The sequence below is a fragment of the Chiloscyllium plagiosum genome, unplaced genomic scaffold (assembly GCF_037043375.1).
Source record: "Chiloscyllium plagiosum isolate Xiang-an unplaced genomic scaffold, Cpla_swu_hap1 HiC_scaffold_46, whole genome shotgun sequence".
Taxonomy (NCBI): domain Eukaryota; kingdom Metazoa; phylum Chordata; class Chondrichthyes; order Orectolobiformes; family Hemiscylliidae; genus Chiloscyllium; species Chiloscyllium plagiosum.
The window spans coordinates 12,198,294-12,217,711 of record NW_028270184.1 but is presented as its reverse complement, the minus strand read 5'-3'; the positions used below and the strand labels follow the sequence as shown (position 1 = coordinate 12,217,711).

Below are 19,418 nucleotides of genomic sequence, written 5' to 3'. Positions count from 1 at the left end.
TGTGTAAGGGTATGGGGAGATGTGTGTGCGGTGTGAGTGTGTGCAGTGTGGGGTCTGGGAGGTGTGTAAGGGTATGGGGACATGTGTGTGCGATGTGAGTGTGTGCAGTGTGGGGTCTGGGAGGTGTGTAAGGGGATGGGGAGGTGTGTGTGCGGTGTGAGTGTGTGCAGTGTGGGGTCTGGGAGGTGTGTAAGGGGATGGGGAGGTGTGTGTGCGGTGTGAGTGTGTGCAGTGTGGGGTCTGGGAGGTGTGTAAGGGATGGGGAGATGTGTGTGCGGTGTGAGTGTGTGCAGTGTGGGGTCTGGGAGGTGTGTAAGGGATGGGGAGGTGTGTGTGCGGTGTGAGGGTGTGCAGTGTGGGGTCTGGGAGGTGTGTAAGGGGATGGGGAGGTGTGTGTGCGGTGTGAGTGTGTGCAGTGTGGGGTCTGGGAGGTGAGTAAGGGGATGGGGAGGTGTGTGTGCGGTGTGAGTGTGTGCAGTGTGGGGTCTGGGAGGTGTGTAAGGGTATGGGGAGATGTGTGTGCGGTGTGAGTGTGTGCAGTGTGGGGTCTGGGAGGTGTGTAAGGGTATGGGGAGATGTGTGTGCGATGTGAGGGTGTGCAGTGTGGGGTCTCTGAGGTGTGTAAGGGGATGGGGAGGTGTGTGTGCGGTGTGAGGGTGTGCGGTGCGGGGTCTGGGAGGTGTGTAAGGGGATGGGGAGGTGTGTGTGCGGTGTGAGTGTGTGCAGTGTGGGGTCTGGGAGGTGTGTAAGGGGATGGGGAGGTGTGTGTGCGGTGTGAGTGTGTGCAGTGTGGGGTCTGGGAGGTGTGTAAGGGATGGGGAGATGTGTGTGCGGTGTGAGTGTGTGCAGTGTGGGGTCTGGGAGGTGTGTAAGGGGATGGGGAGGTGTGTGTGTGGTGTGAGTGTGTGCAGTGTGGGGTCTGGGAGGTGTGTAAGGGGATAGGGAGGTGTGTGTGCGGTGTGAGGGTGTGCGGTGCGGGGTCTGGGAGGTGTGTAAGGGGATGGGGAGGTGTGTGTGCGGTGTGAGTGTGTGCAGTGTGGGGTCTGGGAGGTGTGTAAGGGGATGGGGAGGTGTGTGTGCGATGTGAGGGTGTGCAGTGTGGGGTCTCTGAGGTGTGTAAGTGGATGGGGAGGTGTGTGTGCGGTGTGAGGGTGTGCAGTGTGGGGTCTCTGAGGTGTGTAAGGGATGGGGAGGTGTGTGTGCGGTGTGAGGGTGTGCGGTGCGGGGTCTGGGAGGTGTGTAAGGGGATGAGGAGGTGTATGTGCGGTGTGAGTGTGTGCAGTGTGGGGTCTGGGAGGTGTGTAAGGGGATGGGGAGGTGTGTGTGCGGTGTGAGTGTGTGCACCGTGGGGTCTGTGAGGTGTGTAAGGGGATGGGGAGGTGTGTGTGCGGTGTGAGGGTGTGCAGTGTGGGGTCTCTGAGGTGTGTAAGGGGATGGGGAGGTGTGTGTGCGGTGTGAGTGTGTGCAGTGTGGGGTCTGGGAGGTGTGTTAGGGGATGGGGAGGTGTGTGTGCGGTGTGAGTGTGTGCAGTGTGGTGTCTGGGAGGTGTGTAAGGGGATGGGGAGGTGTGTGTGCGGTGTGAGTGTGTGCAGTGCGGGGTCTGGGATGTGTGTAAGGGGATGGGGAGGTGTGTGTGTGGTGTGAGTGTGTGCAGTGCGGGGTCTAGGAGGTGTGTAAGGGGATGGGGAGGTGTGTGTGCGGTGTGAGTGTATGCAGTGTGGGGTCTGGGAGGTGTGTAAGGGGATGGGGAGGTGTGTGTGCGGTGTGAGTGTGTGCAGTGTGGGGTCTGGGAGGTGTGTAAGGGATGGGGAGGTGTGTGTGCGGTGTGAGTGTGTGCAGTGCGGGGTCTGGGAGGTGTGTAATGGGATGGGGAGGTGTGTGTGCGGTGTGAGTGTGTGCAGTGCGGGGTCTGGGAGGTGTGTAAGGAGATGGGAAGGTGTGTGTGCGATGTGAGGGTGTGCAGTGTGGGATCTCTGAGGTGTGTAAGGGGATGGGGAGGTGTGTGTGCGGTGTGAGGGTGTGCAGTGTGGGGTCTCTGAGGTGTGTAAGGGATGGGGAGGTGTGTGTGCGGTGTGAGGGTGTGCGGTGCGGGGTCTGGGAGGTGTGTAAGGGGATGAGGAGGTGTATGTGCGGTGTGAGTGTGTGCAGTGTGGTGTCTGGGAGGTGTGTAAGGGGATGGGGAGGTGTGTGTGCGGTGTGAGGGTGTGCAGTGTGGGGTCTGGGAGGTGTGTAAGGGGATGGGGAGGTGTGTGTGCGGTGTGAGTGTGTGCAGTGCGGGGTCTGGGAGGTGTGTAAGGGGATGGGGAGGTGTGTGTGCGATGTGAGGGTGTGCGGTGCGGGGTCTGGGAGGTGTGTAAGGGGATGGGGAGGTGTGTGTGCGGTGTGAGTGTGTGCAGTGTGGGGTCTGGGAGGTCTGTAAGGGATGGGGAGGTGTGTGTGCGGTGTGAGTGTGTGCAGTGCGGGGTCTGGGAGGTGTGTAAGGGGATGGGGAGGTGTGTGTGCGGTGTGAGTGTGTGCAGTGCGGGGTCTGGGAGGTGTGTAAGGGGATGGGGAGGTGTGTGTGCGGTGTGAGTGTGTGCAGTGTGGGGTCTGGGAGGTGTGTAAGGGGATGGGGAGGTGTGTGTGCGGTGTGAATGTGTGCAGTGTGGGGTCTGGGAGGTGTGTAAGGGGATGGGGAGGTGTGTGTGCGGTGTGAGTGTGTGCAGTGTTGGGTCTCTGAGGTGTGTAAGGGGATGGGGAGGTGTGTGTGCGGTGTGAGGGTGTGCAGTGTGGGGTCTGGGAGGTGTGTAAGGGATTGGGAGGTGTGAGTGCGGTGTGAGGGTGTGCAGTGTGGGGTCTGGGAGGTGTGTAAGGGGATGGGGAGGTGTGTGTGCGGTGTGAGGGTGTGCAGTGCGGGGTCTGGGAGGTGTGTAAGGGGATGGGGAGGTGTGTGTGCGGTGTGAGTGTGTGCAGTGTGGGGTCTGTGAGGTGTGTAAGGGGATGGGGAGGTGTGTGTGTGGTGTGAGTGTGTGCAGTGTGGGGTCTGGGAGGTGTGTAAGGGTATGGGGAGCTGTGTGTGCGGTGTGAGTGTGTGCAGTGTGGGGTCTGGGAGGTGTGTAAGGGTATGGGGAGATGTGTGTGCGATGTGAGTGTGTGCAGTGTGGGGTCTGGGAGGTGTGTAAGGGGATGGGGAGGTGTGTGTGCGGTGTGAGTGTGTGCAGTGTGGGGTCTGGGAGGTGTGTAAGGGGATGGGGAGGTGTGTGTGCGGTGTGAGTGTGTGCAGTGTGGGGTCTCTGAGATGTGTAAGGGATGGGGAGATGTGTGTGTGTTGTGAGTGTGTGCAGTGTGGGGTCTGGGAGGTGTGTAAGGGGATGGGGAGGTGTGTGTGCGGTGTGAGGGTGTGCAGTGTGGGGTCTGGGAGGTGTGTAAGGGATGGGGAGGTGTGTGTGTGTTGTGAGTGTGCAGTGTGGGGTCTCTGAGGTGTGTAAGGGGATGGGGAGGAGTGTATGCACTGTGAGTGTGTGCAGTGTGGGGTCTGGGAGGTGTGTAAGGGGATGGGGAGGTGTGTGTGCGGTGTGAGTGTGTGCAGTGTGGGGTCTGGGAGGTGTGTAAGGGGATGGGGAGGTGTGTGTGCGGTGTGAGGGTGTGCAGTGCGGGGTCTGGGAGGTGTGTAAGGGGATGGGGAGGTGTGTGTGCGGTGTGAGTGTGTGCAGTGTGGGGTCTGTGAGGTGTGTAAGGGGATGGGGAGGTGTGTGTGCGGTGTGAGTGTGTGCAGTGTGGGGTCTGGGAGGTGTGTAAGGGTATGGGGAGATGTGTGTGCGGTGTGAGTGTGTGCAGTGTGGGGTCTGGGAGGTGTGTAAGGGTATGGGGACATGTGTGTGCGATGTGAGTGTGTGCAGTGTGGGGTCTGGGAGGTGTGTAAGGGGATGGGGAGGTGTGTGTGCGGTGTGAGTGTGTGCAGTGTGGGGTCTGGGAGGTGTGTAAGGGGATGGGGAGGTGTGTGTGCGGTGTGAGTGTGTGCAGTGTGGGGTCTGGGAGGTGTGTAAGGGATGGGGAGATGTGTGTGCGGTGTGAGTGTGTGCAGTGTGGGGTCTGGGAGGTGTGTAAGGGATGGGGAGGTGTGTGTGCGGTGTGAGGGTGTGCAGTGTGGGGTCTGGGAGGTGTGTAAGGGGATGGGGAGGTGTGTGTGCGGTGTGAGTGTGTGCAGTGTGGGGTCTGGGAGGTGAGTAAGGGGATGGGGAGGTGTGTGTGCGGTGTGAGTGTGTGCAGTGTGGGGTCTGGGAGTTGTGTAAGGGTATGGGGAGATGTGTGTGCGGTGTGAGTGTGTGCAGTGTGGGGTCTGGGAGGTGTGTAAGGGTATGGGGAGATGTGTGTGCGATGTGAGGGTGTGCAGTGTGGGGTCTCTGAGGTGTGTAAGGGGATGGGGAGGTGTGTGTGCGGTGTGAGGGTGTGCGGTGCGGGGTCTGGGAGGTGTGTAAGGGGATGGGGAGGTGTGTGTGCGGTGTGAGTGTGTGCAGTGTGGGGTCTGGGAGGTGTGTAAGGGGATGGGGAGGTGTGTGTGCGGTGTGAGTGTGTGCAGTGTGGGGTCTGGGAGGTGTGTAAGGGATGGGGAGATGTGTGTGCGGTGTGAGTGTGTGCAGTGTGGGGTCTGGGAGGTGTGTAAGGGGATGGGGAGGTGTGTGTGTGGTGTGAGTGTGTGCAGTGTGGGGTCTGGGAGGTGTGTAAGGGGATGGGGAGGTGTGTGTGCGGTGTGAGGGTGTGCAGTGTGGGGTCTCTGAGGTGTGTAAGGGGATGGGGAGGTGTGTGTGCGGTGTGAGGGTGTGCGGTGCGGGGTCTGGGAGGTGTGTAAGGGGATGGGGAGGTGTGTGTGCGGTGTGAGTGTGTGCAGTGTGGGGTCTGGGAGGTGTGTAAGGGGATGGGGAGGTGTGTGTGCGATGTGAGGGTGTGCAGTGTGGGGTCTCTGAGGTGTGTAAGGGGATGGGGAGGTGTGTGTGCGGTGTGAGGGTGTGCAGTGTGGGGTCTCTGAGGTGTGTAAGGGATGGGGAGAGGTGTGTGCGGTGTGAGGGTGTGCGGTGCGGGGTCTGGGAGGTGTGTAAGGGGATGAGGAGGTGTATGTGCGGTGTGAGTGTGTGCAGTGTGGTGTCTGGGAGGTGTGTAAGGGGATGGGGAGGTGTGTGTGCGGTGTGAGTGTGTGCAGTGCGGGGTCTGGGATGTGTGTAAGGGGATGGGGAGGTGTGTGTGTGGTGTGAGTGTGTGCAGTGCGGGGTCTAGGAGGTGTGTAAGGGGATGGGGAGGTGTGTGTGCGGTGTGAGTGTATGCAGTGTGGGGTCTGGGAGGTGTGTAAGGGGATGGGGAGGTGTGTGTGCGGTGTGAGTGTGTGCAGTGTGGGGTCTGGGAGGTGTGTAAGGGATGGGGAGGTGTGTGTGCGGTGTGAGTGTGTGCAGTGCGGGGTCTGGGAGGTGTGTAATGGGATGGGGAGGTGTGTGTGCGGTGTGAGTGTGTGCAGTGCGGGGTCTGGGAGGTGTGTAAGGGGATGGGAAGGTGTGTGTGCGATGTGAGGGTGTGCAGTGTGGGATCTCTGAGGTGTGTAAGGGGATGGGGAGGTGTGTGTGCGGTGTGAGGGTGTGCAGTGTGGGGTCTCTGAGGTGTGTAAGGGATGGGGAGGTGTGTGTGCGGTGTGAGGGTGTGCGGTGCGGGGTCTGGGAGGTGTGTAAGGGGATGAGGAGGTGTATGTGCGGTGTGAGTGTGTGCAGTGTGGTGTCTGGGAGGTGTGTAAGGGGATGGGGAGGTGTGTGTGCGGTGTGAGGGTGTGCAGTGTGGGGTCTGGGAGGTGTGTAAGGGGATGGGGAGGTGTGTGTGCGGTGTGAGTGTGTGCAGTGCGGGGTCTGGGAGGTGTGTAAGGGGATGGGGAGGTGTGTGTGCGATGTGAGGGTGTGCGGTGCGGGGTCTGGGAGGTGTGTAAGGGGATGGGGAGGTGTGTGTGCGGTGTGAGTGTGTGCAGTGTGGGGTCTGGGAGGTGTGTAAGGGATGGGGAGGTGTGTGTGCGGTGTGAGTGTGTGCAGTGCGGGGTCTGGGAGGTGTGTAAGGGGATGGGGAGGTGTGTGTGCGGTGTGAGTGTGTGCAGTGCGGGGTCTGGGAGGTGTGTAAGGGGATGGGGAGGTGTGTGTGCGGTGTGAGTGTGTGCAGTGTGGGGTCTGGGAGGTGTGTAAGGGGATGGGGAGGTGTGTGTGCGGTGTGAATGTGTGCAGTGTGGGGTCTGGGAGGTGTGTAAGGGGATGGGGAGGTGTGTGTGCGGTGTGAGTGTGTGCAGTGTTGGGTCTCTGAGGTGTGTAAGGGGATGGGGAGGTGTGTGTGCGGTGTGAGGGTGTGCAGTGTGGGGTCTGGGAGGTGTGTAAGGGATTGGGAGGTGTGAGTGCGGTGTGAGGGTGTGCAGTGTGGGGTCTGGGAGGTGTGTAAGGGGATGGGGAGGTGTGTGTGCGGTGTGAGGGTGTGCAGTGTGGGGTCTGGGAGGTGTGTAAGGGATGGGGAGGTGTGTGTGCGGTGTGAGTGTGTGCAGTGTGGGGTCTGGGAGGTGTGTAAGGGATGGGGAGGTGTGTGTGTGGTGTGAGTGTGTGCAGCGTGGGGTCTGGGAGGTGTGTAAGGGGATGGGGTGGTGTGTGTGCGGTGTGAGTGTGTGCAGTGTGGTGTCTGGGAGGTGTGTAAGGGGATGGGGAGGTGTGTGTGCGGTGTGAGGGTGTGCAGTGCGGGGTCTGGGAGGTGTGTAAGGGGATGGGGAGGTGTGTGTGCGGTGTGAGTGTGTGCAGTGTGGGGTCTGGGAGGTGTGTAAGGGGATGGGGAGGTGTGTGTGCACTGTGAGGGTGTGCAGTGTGGGGTCTCTGAGGTGTGTAAGGGGATGGGGAGGTGTGTGTGCGGTGTGAGGGTGTGCAGTGTGGGGTCTCTGAGGTGTGTAAGGGATGGGGAGGTGTGTGTGCGGTGTGAGTGTGTGCAGTGCAGGGTCTGGGAGGTGTGTCAGGGGATGGGGAGGTGTGTGTGCGGTGTGAGGGTGTGCAGTGCGGGGTCTCTGAGGTGTGTAAGGGGATGGGGAGTGTGTGTGCGGTGTGAGGGTGTGCAGTGTGAGGTCTCTGAGGTGTGTAAGGGATGGGGAGGTGTGTGTGCGGTGTGAGTGTGTGCAGTGTGGGGTCTGGGAGGTGTGTAAGGGATGGGGAGATGTGTGTGCGGTGTGAGGGTGTGCAGTGTGGGGTCTGGGAGGTGTGTAAGGGATGGGAAGGTGTGTGTGCGGTGTGAGTGTGTGCAGTGTGGGGTCCGGGAGGTGTGTAAGGGGATGGGGAGGTGTGTGTGCGGTGTGAGGGTGTGCAGTGTGGGGTCTGGGAGGTGTGTAAGGGGATGGGGAGGTGTGTGTGCGGTGTGAGTGTGTGCAGTGTGGGGTCTGGGAGGTGTGTAAGGGATGGGGAGGTGTGTGTGCGGTGTGAGTGTGTGCGGTGTGGGGTCTGGGAGGTGAGTAAGGGATGGGGAGCTGTGTGTGCGGTGTGAGGGTGTGCAGTGTGGGGTCTGGGAGGTGTGTAAGGGTATGGGGAGGTGTGTGTGCGGTGTGAGTGTGTGCAGTGTGGGGTCTGGGAGGTGAGTAAGGGGATGGGGAGGTGTGTGTGCGGTGTGAGGGTGTGCAGTGTGGGGTCTGTGAGGTGTGTAAGGGGATGGGGAGGTGTGTGTGCGGTGTGAGTGTGTGCAGTGTGGGGTCTGGGAGGTGTGTAAGGGGATGGGGAGATGTGTGCGGTGTGAGTGTGTGCAGTGTGGGGTCTGGGAGGTGTGTAAGGGATGGGGAGGTGTGTGTGCGGTGTGAGGGTGTGCAGTGTGGGGTCTCTGAGGTGTGTAAGGGATGGGGAAGTGTGGGTGCGGTGTGAGGGTGTGCAGTGTGGGGTCTGGGAGGTGTGTAAGGGATGGGGAGGTGTGTGTGCGGTGTGAGTGTGTGCAGTGCGGGGTCTGGGAGGTGTGTAAGGGGATGGGGAGGTGTGTGTGCGGTGTGAGTGTGTGCAGTGCGGGGTCTGGGAGGTGTGTAAGGGGATGAGGAGGTGTGTGTGCGGTGTGAGTGTGTGCAGTGTGGGGTCTGGGAGGTGTGTAAGGGGATGGGGAGGTGTGTGTGCGGTGTGAATGTGTGCAGTGTGGGGTCTGGGAGGTGTGTAAGGGGATGGGGACGTGTGTGTGCGGTGTGAGTGTGTGCAGTGTTGGGTCTCTGAGGTGTGTAAGGGGATGGGGAGGTGTGTGTGCGGTGTGAGGGTGTGCAGTGTGGGGTCTGGGAGGTGTGTAAGGGATTGGGAGGTGTGAGTGCGGTGTGAGGGTGTGCAGTGTGGGGTCTGGGAGGTGTGTAAGGGGATGGGGAGGTGTGTGTGCGGTGTGAGGGTGTGCAGTGTGGGGTCTGGGAGGTGTGTAAGGGATGGGGAGGTGTGTGTGCGGTGTGAGTGTGTGCCGTGTGGGGTCTGGGAGGTGTGTAAGGGATGGGGAGGTGTGTGTGTGGTGTGAGTGTGTGCAGTGTGGGGTCTGGGAGGTGTGTAAGGGGATGGGGAGGTGTGTGTGCGGTGTGAGGGTGTGCAGTGTGGGGTCTGGGAGGTGTGTAAGGGGATGGGGTGGTGTGTGTGCGGTGTGAGTGTGTGCAGTGTGGTGTCTGGGAGGTGTGTAAGGGGATGGGGAGGTGTGTGTGCGGTGTGAGGGTGTGCAGTGCGGGGTCTGGGAGGTGTGTAAGGGGATGGGGAGGTGTGTGTGCGGTGTGAGGGTGTGCAGTGTGGTGTCTGGGAGGTGTGTAAGGGGATGGGGAGGTGTGTGTGCACTGTGAGGGTGTGCAGTGTGGGGTCTCTGAGGTGTGTAAGGGGATGGGGAGGTGTGTGTGCGGTGTGAGGGTGTGCAGTGTGGGGTCTCTGAGGTGTGTAAGGGATGGGGAGGTGTGTGTGCGGTGTGAGTGTGTGCAGTGTGGGGTCTGGGAGGTGTGTCAGGGGATGGGGAGGTGTGTGTGCGGTGTGAGGGTGTGCAGTGCGGGGTCTCTGAGGTGTGCAAGGGGATGGGGAGTGTGTGTGCGGTGTGAGGGTGTGCAGTGTGACGTCTCTGAGGTGTGTAAGGGATGGGGAGGTGTGTGTGCGGTGTGAGTGTGTGCAGTGTGGGGTCTGGGAGGTGTGTAAGGGGATGGGGAGGTGTGTGTGCGGTGTGAAGGTGTGCAGTGTGGGGTCTGGGAGGTGTGTAAGGGATGGGGAGATGTGTGTGCGGTGTGAGGGTGTGCAGTGTGGGGTCTGGGAGGTGTGTAAGGGATGGGAAGGTGTGTGTGCGGTGTGAGTGTGTGCAGTGTGGGGTCCGGGAGGTGTGTAAGGGGATGGGGAGGTGTGTGTGCGGTGTGAGTGTGTGCAGTGTGGGGTCTGGGAGTTGTGTAAGGGGATGGGGAGGTGTGTGTGCGGTGTGAGTGTGTGCAGTGTGGGGTCTGGGAGGTGTGTAAGGGATGGGGAGGTGTGTGTGCGGTGTGAGGGTGTGCAGTGTGGGGTCTGGGAGGTGTGTAAGGGGATGGGGAGGTGTGTGTGCGGTGTGAGTGTGTGCAGTGTGGGGTCTGGGAGGTGTGTAAGGGATGGGGAGGTGTGTGTGCGGTGTGAGTGTGTGCAGTGTGGGGTCTGGGAGGTGTGTAAGGGATGGGGAGGTGTGTGTGCGGTGTGAGGGTGTGCAGTGTGGCGTCTGGGCGGTGTGTAAGGGGATGGGGAGGTGTGTGTGCGGTGTGAGGGTGTGCAGTGTGGGGTCTGGGAGGTGTGTAAGGGATGGGGAGGTGTGTGTGCGGTGTGAGGGTGTGCAGTGTGGGATCTCTGAGGTGTGTAAGGGATGGGGAAGTGTGTGTGTGGTGTGAGTGTGTGCAGTGTGGGGTCTGGGAGGTGTGTAAGGGAATGGGGAGGTGTGTGCGGTGTGAGTGTGTGCAGTGTGGGGTCTTGGACGTGTGTAAGGGGATGGGGAGGTGTGTGTGCAGTGTGAGTGTGTGCAGTGCGGGGTCTGGGAGGTGTGTAAGGGATGGGGAGGTGTGTGTGCGGTGTGAGGGTGTGCAGTGTGGGGTCTTGGACGTGTGTAAGGGGATGGGGAGGTGTGTGTGCGGTGTGAGTGTGTGCAGTGTGGGGTCTGGGAGGTGTGTAAGGGATGGGGAGGTGTGTGTGCGGTGTGAGTGTGTGCAGTGTGGGGTCTGGGAGGTGTGTAAGGGATGGGGAGGTGTGTGTGCGGTGTGAGGGTGTGCAGTGTGGGGTCTCTGAGGTGTGTAAGGGATGGGGAGGTGTGTGTGCGGTGTGAGGGTGTGCAGTGTGGGGTCTCTGAGGTGTGTAAGGGATGGGGAGGTGTGTGTGCGGTGTGAGTGTGTGCAGTGTGGGGTCTTGGACGTGTGTAAGGGGATGGAGAGGTGCGTGTGCGGTGTGAGTGTGTGCAGTGTGGGGTCTGGGAGGTGTGTAAGGGATGGGGAGGTGTGTGTGTGCGGTGTGAGTGTGTGCAGTGTGGGGTCTGGGAGGTGTGTAAGGGATGGGGAGGTGTGTGTGCGGTGTGAGTGTGTGCAGTGTTGGGTCTGGGAGGTGTGTAAGGGGATGGGGAGGTGTGTGCGGTGTGAGTGTGTGCAGTGTGGGGTCTGGGAGGTGTGTAAGGGGATGGGGAGGTGTGTGCGGTGTGAGGGTGTGCAGTGTGGGGTCTCTGAGGTGTGTAAGGGATGGGGAGGTGTGTGTGCGGTGTGAGGGTGTGCAGTGTGGGGTCTGGGAGGTGTGTAAGGGGATGGGGAGGTGTGTGTGCGGTGTGAGTGTGTGCAGTGTGGGGTCTGGGAGGTGTGTAAGGGGATGGGGAGGTGTGTGTGCGGTGTGAGGGTGTGCAGTGTGGGGTCTGGGAGGTGTGTAAGGGGATGGGGAGGTGTGTGTGCGGTGTGAGTGTGTGCAGTGCGGGGTCTGGGAGGTGTGTAAGGGGATGGGGAGGTGTGTGTGCGATGTGAGGGTGTGCGGTGCGGGGTCTCTGAGGTGTGTAAGGGATGGGGCGGTGTGTGTGCGGTGTGAGGGTGTGCAGTGTGGGGTCTGGGAGGTGTGTAAGGGGATGCGGAGGTGTGTGTGCGGTGTGAGTGTGTGCAGTGTGGGGTCTCTGAGGTGTGTAAGGGATGGGGCGGTGTGTGTGCGGTGTGAGGGTGTGCAGTGTGGGGTCTGGGAGGTGTGTAAGGGGATGGGGAGGTGTGTGTGCGATGTGAGGGTGTGCAATGTGGGGTCTGGGAGGTGTGTAAGGGGATGGGGAGGTGTGTGTGCGGTGTGAGTGTGTGCAATGTGGGGTCTGAGAGGTGTGTAAGGGGATGGAGAGGTGTGTGTGCGGTGTGAGTGTGTGCAGTGTGGGGTCTGGGAGGTGTGTAAGGGGATGGGGAGGTGTGTGTGCGGTGTGAGGGTGTGCAGTGTGGGGTCTCTGAGGTGTGTAAGGGGATGGGGAGGTGTGTGTGCGGTGTGAGGGTGTGCAGTGTGGGGTCTGGGAGGTGTGTAAGGGGATGGGGAGGTGTGTGTCCGGTGTGAGTGTGTGCAGTGCGGGGTCTGGGAGGTGTGTAAGTGGATGGGGAGGTGTGTGTGTGGTGTGAGTGTGTGCGGTGTGGGGTCTGGGAGGTGTGTAAGGGGATGGGGAGGTGTGTGTGCGGTGTGAGTGTGTGCAGTGTGGGGTCTCTGAGGTGTGTAAGGGGATGGGGAGGTGTGTGTGCGGTGTGAGTGTGTGCAGTGTGGGGTCTGGGAGGTGTGTAAGGGGATGGGGAGGTCTGTGTGCGGTGTGAGGGTGTGCAGTGTGGGGTCTGGGAGGTGTGTAAGGGGATGGGGAGGTGTGTGTGCGGTGTGAGTGTGTGCAGTGTGGGGTCTGGGAGGTGTGTAAGGGGATGGGGAGGTCTGTGTGCGGTGTGAGTGTGTGCAGTGTGGGGTCTGGGAGGTGTGTAAGGGGATGGGGAGGTGTGTGTGCGGTGTGAGGGTGTGCAGTGTGGGGTCTGGGAGGTGTGTAAGGGGATGGGGAGGTGTGTGTGCGGTGTGAGGGTGTGCAGTGTGGGGTCTGGGAGGTGTGTAAGGGATGGGGAGGTGTATGTGCGGTGTGAGGGTGTGCAGTGTGGGGTCTCTGAGGTATTCCCATTCCCATGGTTCAGTTGCATGCTCCCTCCTGCTGGCCATCCTGGGAATCCCGGCCTGGCGATGTGCCCATAGCTGGAGCGTCAGTGCAGCTGGCTGCATCACCTTCGGAAAAGCCCTCTTCAATCCCAGCAGGGTCCTGCCGAGAAACGTCCTCACCCAGGGAATGAGGGACACTTTGAAAGCTATTCCCCACAGGGTGCAGTGCCGGGAATTCTTGTCAATGTGTATAAGGGTGGAGCTGAATAGGCACAAGGGTGAGGGATGGAGAGAGGGATGGGACAATCGGCTCAGCCTGAGAGAGTGGGGGAGGAATATCAGGTACACCATATCCAACTGCACACGGCAGGTATGACCCGTCTCGGAGCTTCAGGGTCTGTGTGTGTCATGGAGAAACTTCAGGAATTGAACATCACTCACTCTCTCACAGGGCAGTGCTCCCTCAGCACTGACCCTCCAACAGTGCGGCACTCCCTCAGTACTGACCCTCCGACAGTGCGGCACTCCCTCAGTACTGACCCTCCGACAGTGCGGCACTCCCTCAGTACTGACCCTCCGACAGTGCGGCACTCCCTCAGTACAGACCATCCGACAGTGCGGCACTCCCTCAGCACTGACCCTCTGACAGTGCAGCACTCCCTCATCACTGACCCTCCGACAGTGCGGCACTCATTCTATACTGACCCTCTGACAGTGCGGTACTCCCTCAGTACTGACCCTCCGACAGTGCGGCACTCCCTCAGTACTGACCCTCTGACAGTGCGGTACTCCCTCAGTACTGACCCTCTGACAGTGCGGTACTCCCTCAGCACTGACCCTCTGACAGTGCGGCACTCCCTCAGCACTGACCCTCCGGCAGTGTGGCACTCCCTCAGTATTGACCCTCCGACAGTGCGGCACTCCCTCAGTATTGACCCTCCGACAGTGCGGCACTCCCTCAGCACTGACCCTCCGACAGTGCAGCACTCCCTCAGTACTGACCCTCCGACAGTGCAGCACTCCCTCAGCACTGACCCTCCGACAGTGCGGCACTCCCTCAGTACTGACCCTCCGACAGTGCGGCACTCCCTCAGCACTGACCCTCCGACAGTGCAGCACTCCCTCAGTACTGACCCTCCGACAGTGCAGCACTCCCTCAGTACTGACCCTCCGACAGTGCGGCACTCCGTCAGTATTGACCCTCCGACAGTGCGGCACTCCCTCAGCACTGACCCTCCGACAGTGCAGCACTCCCTCAGTACTGACCCTCCGACAGTGCAGCACTCCCTCAGCACTGACCCTCCGACAGTGCGGCACTCCATCAGCACTGCTCCTCCGACAGTGCGGCACTCCCTCAGCACTGACCCTCCGGCAATGTGGCACTCCCTCAGTACTGACCCTCCGGCAGTGTGGCACTCCCTCAGTACTGACCCTCCGACAGTGCGGCACTCCCTCAGTACTGACCCTCCAACAGTGCAGCACTCCCTCAGCACTGACCCTCCGACAGTGCGGCACTCCGTCAGTCCTGACCCTCCAACAGTGCGGCGCTACCTCAGTACTGACCCACCGACAGTGCGGCGCTCCCTCAGTACTGACCCTCCGACAGTGCGGCACTCCCTCAGTACTGACCCACCGACAGTGCGGCGCTCCCTCAGTACTGACCCTCCGACAGTGCGGCGCTCCCTCAGTACTGACCCTCTGACACTGCAGCACTCCCTCAGTACTGACCCTCCGACAGTGCAGCACTCCCTCAGCACTAACCCTCTGACAGTGCAGCACTCCCTCAGTACTGACCCTCCAACAGTGCGGCGCTACCTCAGTACTGACCCACCGACAGTGCAGCGCTCCCTCAGTACTGACCCTCCGACAGTGCGGCACTCCCTCAGTACTGACCCTCCGACAGTGCGGCACTCCCTCAGCACTGACCCTCCGGCAGTGTGGCACTCCCTCAGTACTGACCCTCCGACAGTGCAGCACTCCCTCAGTACTGACCCTCCGGCAGTGCGGCACTCCCTCAGCACTGACCCTCCGACAGTGCGGCACTCCCTCAGCACTGACCCTCCGACAGTGTGGCGCTCCCTCAGTACTGACCCTCCGACAGTGCAGCACTCCCTCAGTACTGACCCTCCGACAGTGCGGCACTCCCTCAGCACTGACCCTCCGACAGTGCGGCACTCCGTCAGTACTGACCCTCCGACAGTGCAGCACTCCCTCAGTACTGACCCTCCGACAGTGCAGCACTCCCTCAGCACTGACCCTCTGACAGTGCAGCACTCCCTCAGTACTGACCCTCCGACAGTGCGGCGCTACCTCAGTACTGACCCACCGACAGTGCGGCGCTCCCTCAGTACTGACCCTCCGACAGTGCGGCCCTCCCTCAGTACTGACCCTCCGACAGTGCGGCACTCCCTCAGTACTGACCCTCCGACAGTGCAGCACTCCCTCAGTACTGACCCTCCGGCAGTGCGGCACTCCCTCAGCACTGACCCTCCGACAGTGCGGCACTCCCTCAGCACTGACCCTCCGACAGTGTGGCGCTCCCTCAGTACTGACCCTCCGACAGTGCAGCACTCCCTCAGCACTGACCCTCCGACAGTGCGGCACTCCGTCAGTACTGACCCTCCGACAGTGCGGCACTCCCTCAGTACTGACCCTCCGACAGTGCGGCTCTCCCTCAGTATTGACCCTCCGACAGTGCGGCGCTACCTCAGTATTGACCCTCCGACAGTGCGGCACTCCCTCAGCACTGACCCTCCGACAGTGTGGCGCTCCCTCAGTACTGACCCTCCGACAGTGCAGCACTCCCTCAGTACTGACCCTCTGACAGTGCAGCACTCCCTCAGCACTGACCCTCCGACAGTGCAGCACTCCCTCAGCACTGACCCTCCGACAGTGCGGCACTCCGTCAGTACTGACCCTCTGACAGTGTGGCACTCTCTCAGCACTGACCCTCCAACAGTGCGGCCCTCCCTCAGCATTGACCCTCCGACAGTGCGGCACTCCCTCAGTACTGACTCTCCGACAGTGCGGCACTCCGTCAGTACTGACCCTCCGACAGTGCGGCACTCCCTCAGCACTGACCCTCCGACAGAATGGCACTCCCTCAGTATTGACCCTCCGACTCTCCGCCTTCATTCCAAAAGATAACTTTTCCTCCGAGCCGCGAACCAACCTCTTCCAGTCTCGGACCCTCCGTGCTGGTGAGCCCTGCCACACCGTCACTCAGACTCCCATCACGGCTTACCCCATATTGGTCGTATGTTCAGAGCCTCCGGCCTGTGTGTCCTGTGTTTCCCCCTGCCCTTCCCCACCATCCAGGTATCGATCTCCAGGATGTCTATGATTACAATGAGTACTGGGAGATGACCCGTCAGCTGTACGCTCCGTTTGACTGCACCGCCACCATGAAGTCGGGGAACGCCGACGTGTATGAGAACGAGATTCCTGGGGGACAATACACCAATCTCCACTTCCAGGCCCACAGCATGGGCCTGGGCAACAAGTTCAAAGCCGTCAAGAAGGCCTACACTGAAGCCAACAAGCTCCTCGGAGATCTGATCAAGGTGAGACGATCGTGGGCCCCTTCTCGCTCTCGTGGGTTTGAGGGCAGAAGTAGTGACAGGAACTATCGCCCTCTCCTCCACTTCCCCTCCTGTCCCCTTCCCAGCAACCCCTCCCCCCCAACCAGGTTCCTCCAGGGATCGAAACCCAATCTCCCGGGGATACCAGGAGCCAAACCCAGGGAGGTTTCGTCTCAAGAGCGTTGGCATTGGGCACGTTTACTGACTGTGGATGGTGCAGAGCCAGGCAGAGAAAGAGGGGACAGAGAGAGAGACAGAGAGGGAGACAGAGAGACAGAGAGAGAAACAGAGAGAGAGAGAGAGAGACAGTGAGAGAGAGAGACAGAGAGGGAGACAGAGAGAGAGACAGAGAGACAGAGAGAGAGATAGAGAGAGAGAGACAGAGAGAGATAGAGAGAGACAGAGAGATAGAGAGACAGAGAGAGAGAGACAGAGAGATAGAGAGATAGAGAGAGAGAGACAGAGACAGAGAGAGAGAGACAGACAGACAGAGAGACAGACAGACAGAGACAGAGAGAGAGAGAGACGGAGAGACAGACAGAGAGACGGAGAGACAGAGAGAAAGACAGACGGAGAGACAGAGAGAGAGAGACAGAGAGACAGAGGGAAACAGAGAGAGAGACAGGTGGAGAGATAGAGAGAGCGAGACAGAGACAGACAGACAGAGACAGAGAGAGAAACAGAGAGAGAGAGACAGAGAGAGAGACAGAGAGATAGAGAGAGAGAGACAGAGAGAGACAAAGAGATAGAGAGAGAGATAGAGAGAGAGACAGAGATAGAGAGAGAGAGACAGATAGAGAGACAGAGAGAGAGATAGAGAGAGAGAGACAGAGAGATAGAGAGACAGAGAGAGAGATAGAGAGACAGAGAGAGAGATAGAGAGAGAGAGACAGAGAGATAGAGAGAGAGAGACAGAGAGAGATAGAGAGAGAGAGACAGAGAGAGAGATAGAGAGAGAGAGAGAGACAGAGAGAGAGAGAGAGAGACAGAGATAGAGAGAGATGCAAGAATGCCACATTTCAAAGAGAACACCAATTTCCACTTGCAGTTTGACCCAGAAACTGGTCACTCAGAGAGTCTGCTGTGATTTGACGACGGAGGAGACTCTTGTTCCCCCTCACCCCCTCCCTCCCATCTCCCCTCCCCCATTTCCAAAACTCCCCACCGGTCGAACCTGTGCTCCCCTTTGAGTTTTCGCACACTCGTGCCAGTCTCGATGAGGTCCGGTCCCACCGGCAATTCTGACAAAAGGGGGGGAGGGGGGGGGAGGCAGGCAACTCGATAGACAGCCCGAGACCCGTCCAATCAGGGGCTGCGGAATGTGCGTCAGTTTTCTGGTTAGCCGCCCGGGTCACGTGATGCAGGTTCAGTTGGCTGTTTGCCGGGCAAATGCCATCGTAGCGTTCGTGTCAAGGGGCTGGGGGGATGCAGAAATGGGAACCTCCTCTGGTCAGACCACGTTTGGGATGTTGTGAGCAGTTTTGAGCGCCCTCCCTGAGGCCAGAGGAGGACTCGGGCAAAAAAAAATCGTCCCCAGGAATTAAGGGCGTTTCATATGAGGAGTGGTTGAGGACTCCGGGTCTATGCTTGTCGGGGTGCAGAAGAACGAGGAGGGGATCTGATCGAAACGTAGCAGAAGGCATGGAGGCCTGGATAGGGTGGAGGTGGTGATTCCACCAGCCGGAGGGCCTCGGACCCGAGGGCACGGCCTCAGGGTGAAGGGGTGACCCTTTGCAACCGAGCTTTCTTCAGCCGGAGAGCGGGAAATCTGTGGAAACCATCGCCTCAGAGGGGTGTGGAGGGCGAGTCATCGAGCGTCTTTCAAGCAGATTGGGTTCTTGATGGGGGAATCCTGGGATACGAGGAGAATGGGGGTTGAGGAACGTATCAGGGGCAATCGAATGGTGGACTGGGATTAATGGGCCGAACGGCCTAATTCTGCTCCCGGTTGTCATGGCGATGAAGCCCTTGGGAACACGGGCGGATGACTCCTGCCTGAAGGAGCCGATCACGTCGGGCCTGGAGGGGAGGCCGCCCTCATCGGCCTAACTCTCGGAACGCCCCTTTTCCGACCCCAGGGTCAGGTCCCCCCCCCCACCAACCCCACCGGCCTCCCCCTAGCTGAGGCCCTGCCCAGTGGTGAGGAAGGAGTCACAAAGAGGCATTTGGGCCCACATTCCCCGTGCCACCCACCCCCCACCTCACCTCTCGAGCAGTCCGGTGACCCAAGTTAGGGTGGCAGGGGTTGGTGGTCAGGGCGCCCCTTCCCTCCCTCCCTCCTCCTCACCCGACTCTCCTCGGTCTGTCGGCAGGTGACGCCCTCGTCGAAGATCGTGGGGGACCTGGCGCAGTTCATGGTGCAGAACAACCTGACGGCAGAGGACGTGGAGCAGGACGCCGAGGAGCTCTCCTTTCCCCAGTCGCTGGTGGAGTTCCTGCAGGGATACATCGGCATTCCGCACGGAGGCTTCCCCGAGCCGTTCCGCAGCAAGGTACCTCGCCGTTCCGGGAGCCTGCTCCACCCAGCCCACCCCCAACCTCCCCACCCTTCCAATTTCCCTCCCTCCCCACCTCCCAATCCACAGCGACAGCCGCAGGGAGGGAGTCGCAGGATCTTGACCTGGGCCACACTGAAGGGACGGGGGGAGTGGCTGATCGAGTCACACGGCACGGAAACAAGCCCTTCGGCCCAACACGCCTGTGCCTACCAGAGTAAACTGGGCCAGCATTTGGCCCATGTTCTCTCTCAAGCGTTCACATACCCCATCCAGATGCCTTTTAATTGTACCCACCTCCTCTACCTCCCCCGGCAGCTCATTCCACACACGTGCCACCCTCTGCGTGAAAAAATTGCCCCTTAGGTCCCTCTTAAATCTTTCCCCTTTCACGTCCAACCTCTGCCCTGTAGTTTTGGACTCCCCTCATGTTGTGAAAAAACACCCTGTCCATGCCCCATGTGATTTTATAACCTCTCCTCAGCCTGGCGGTTCAGGAACAATAATTCCCAGTCTATCCTTGGAAGGGAACCTGCAGGGGCAGTGTTCCCGTGTATCTGCTGCCCCTTGTCCTTCTAGACAGAAGTGGTCATGGGGTTAGGAAGGTGCAGTCTGAGGATCTTCGGTGAATTTCTGCGGGGGGGGTGGGGGCGTTGATAGCACACACTGCTACGACTGAGCGTCAGGGCTGGAGCAAGTGGACGTCAGAGGACCAGTCTCTATCCTTCACCAAACCTTTACATACCCTTCCTTAAATGCCCTCGGCCTGGCTCAGTGCCAGTTGTCTGTGACATGACTTAGACCATGTTTATCCCTGAGATGATGGAAGTGAAAAGCACAGCCAACATGACAAAACATCGCTGGGATTCTGGGTAACACCGAGAATGCTGGAGAGCTCAACAGCTCCCTGCAGTGTCTACAGAAAGAGCAACAGAGTCAACATCAGCCTGACTGTCTGGGCACTTGGCTCAATTCCTGACCGCTGTCCCACTCAGGCCCAGCAATGGCACTACTGGTTTCTCACACTTGTACACACACACACACACACACACACACACACACACACACACACACACACACACACACACACACACACACACACACCCTCCCACAGACACTCTCTGTCTCTCTCCCTCTCTGTCTCTTCCATACACACACACATGCACACACTCTCTCTCTCTCACACACTCTCTCTCTCTCACACACACACTCTCTCTCTCTCTCACACACACTCTCCCTCCCACAGACATTCTCTGTCTTTCTCCCTC

The 19,418-nt window shown here is 59.9% G+C and overlaps 1 protein-coding gene across 3 annotated transcripts in view; it reads left to right on the top strand.

Moving 5' to 3' along the window:
* The window catches only part of LOC122543886 (pyruvate carboxylase, mitochondrial-like), a 931,966-nt gene that overhangs the window by 829,730 nt on the left and 82,818 nt on the right, over positions 1-19,418 (top strand). For all 3 annotated transcript variants that reach the window (XM_087983758.1, XM_087983759.1, XM_087983757.1), the window contains 2 exons: positions 15,393-15,637; positions 17,968-18,147. In XM_087983758.1, the coding sequence (XP_087839884.1) occupies positions 15,393-15,637; positions 17,968-18,147 (425 nt within the window). The remainder of the gene's footprint in view (positions 1-15,392; positions 15,638-17,967; positions 18,148-19,418) is intronic.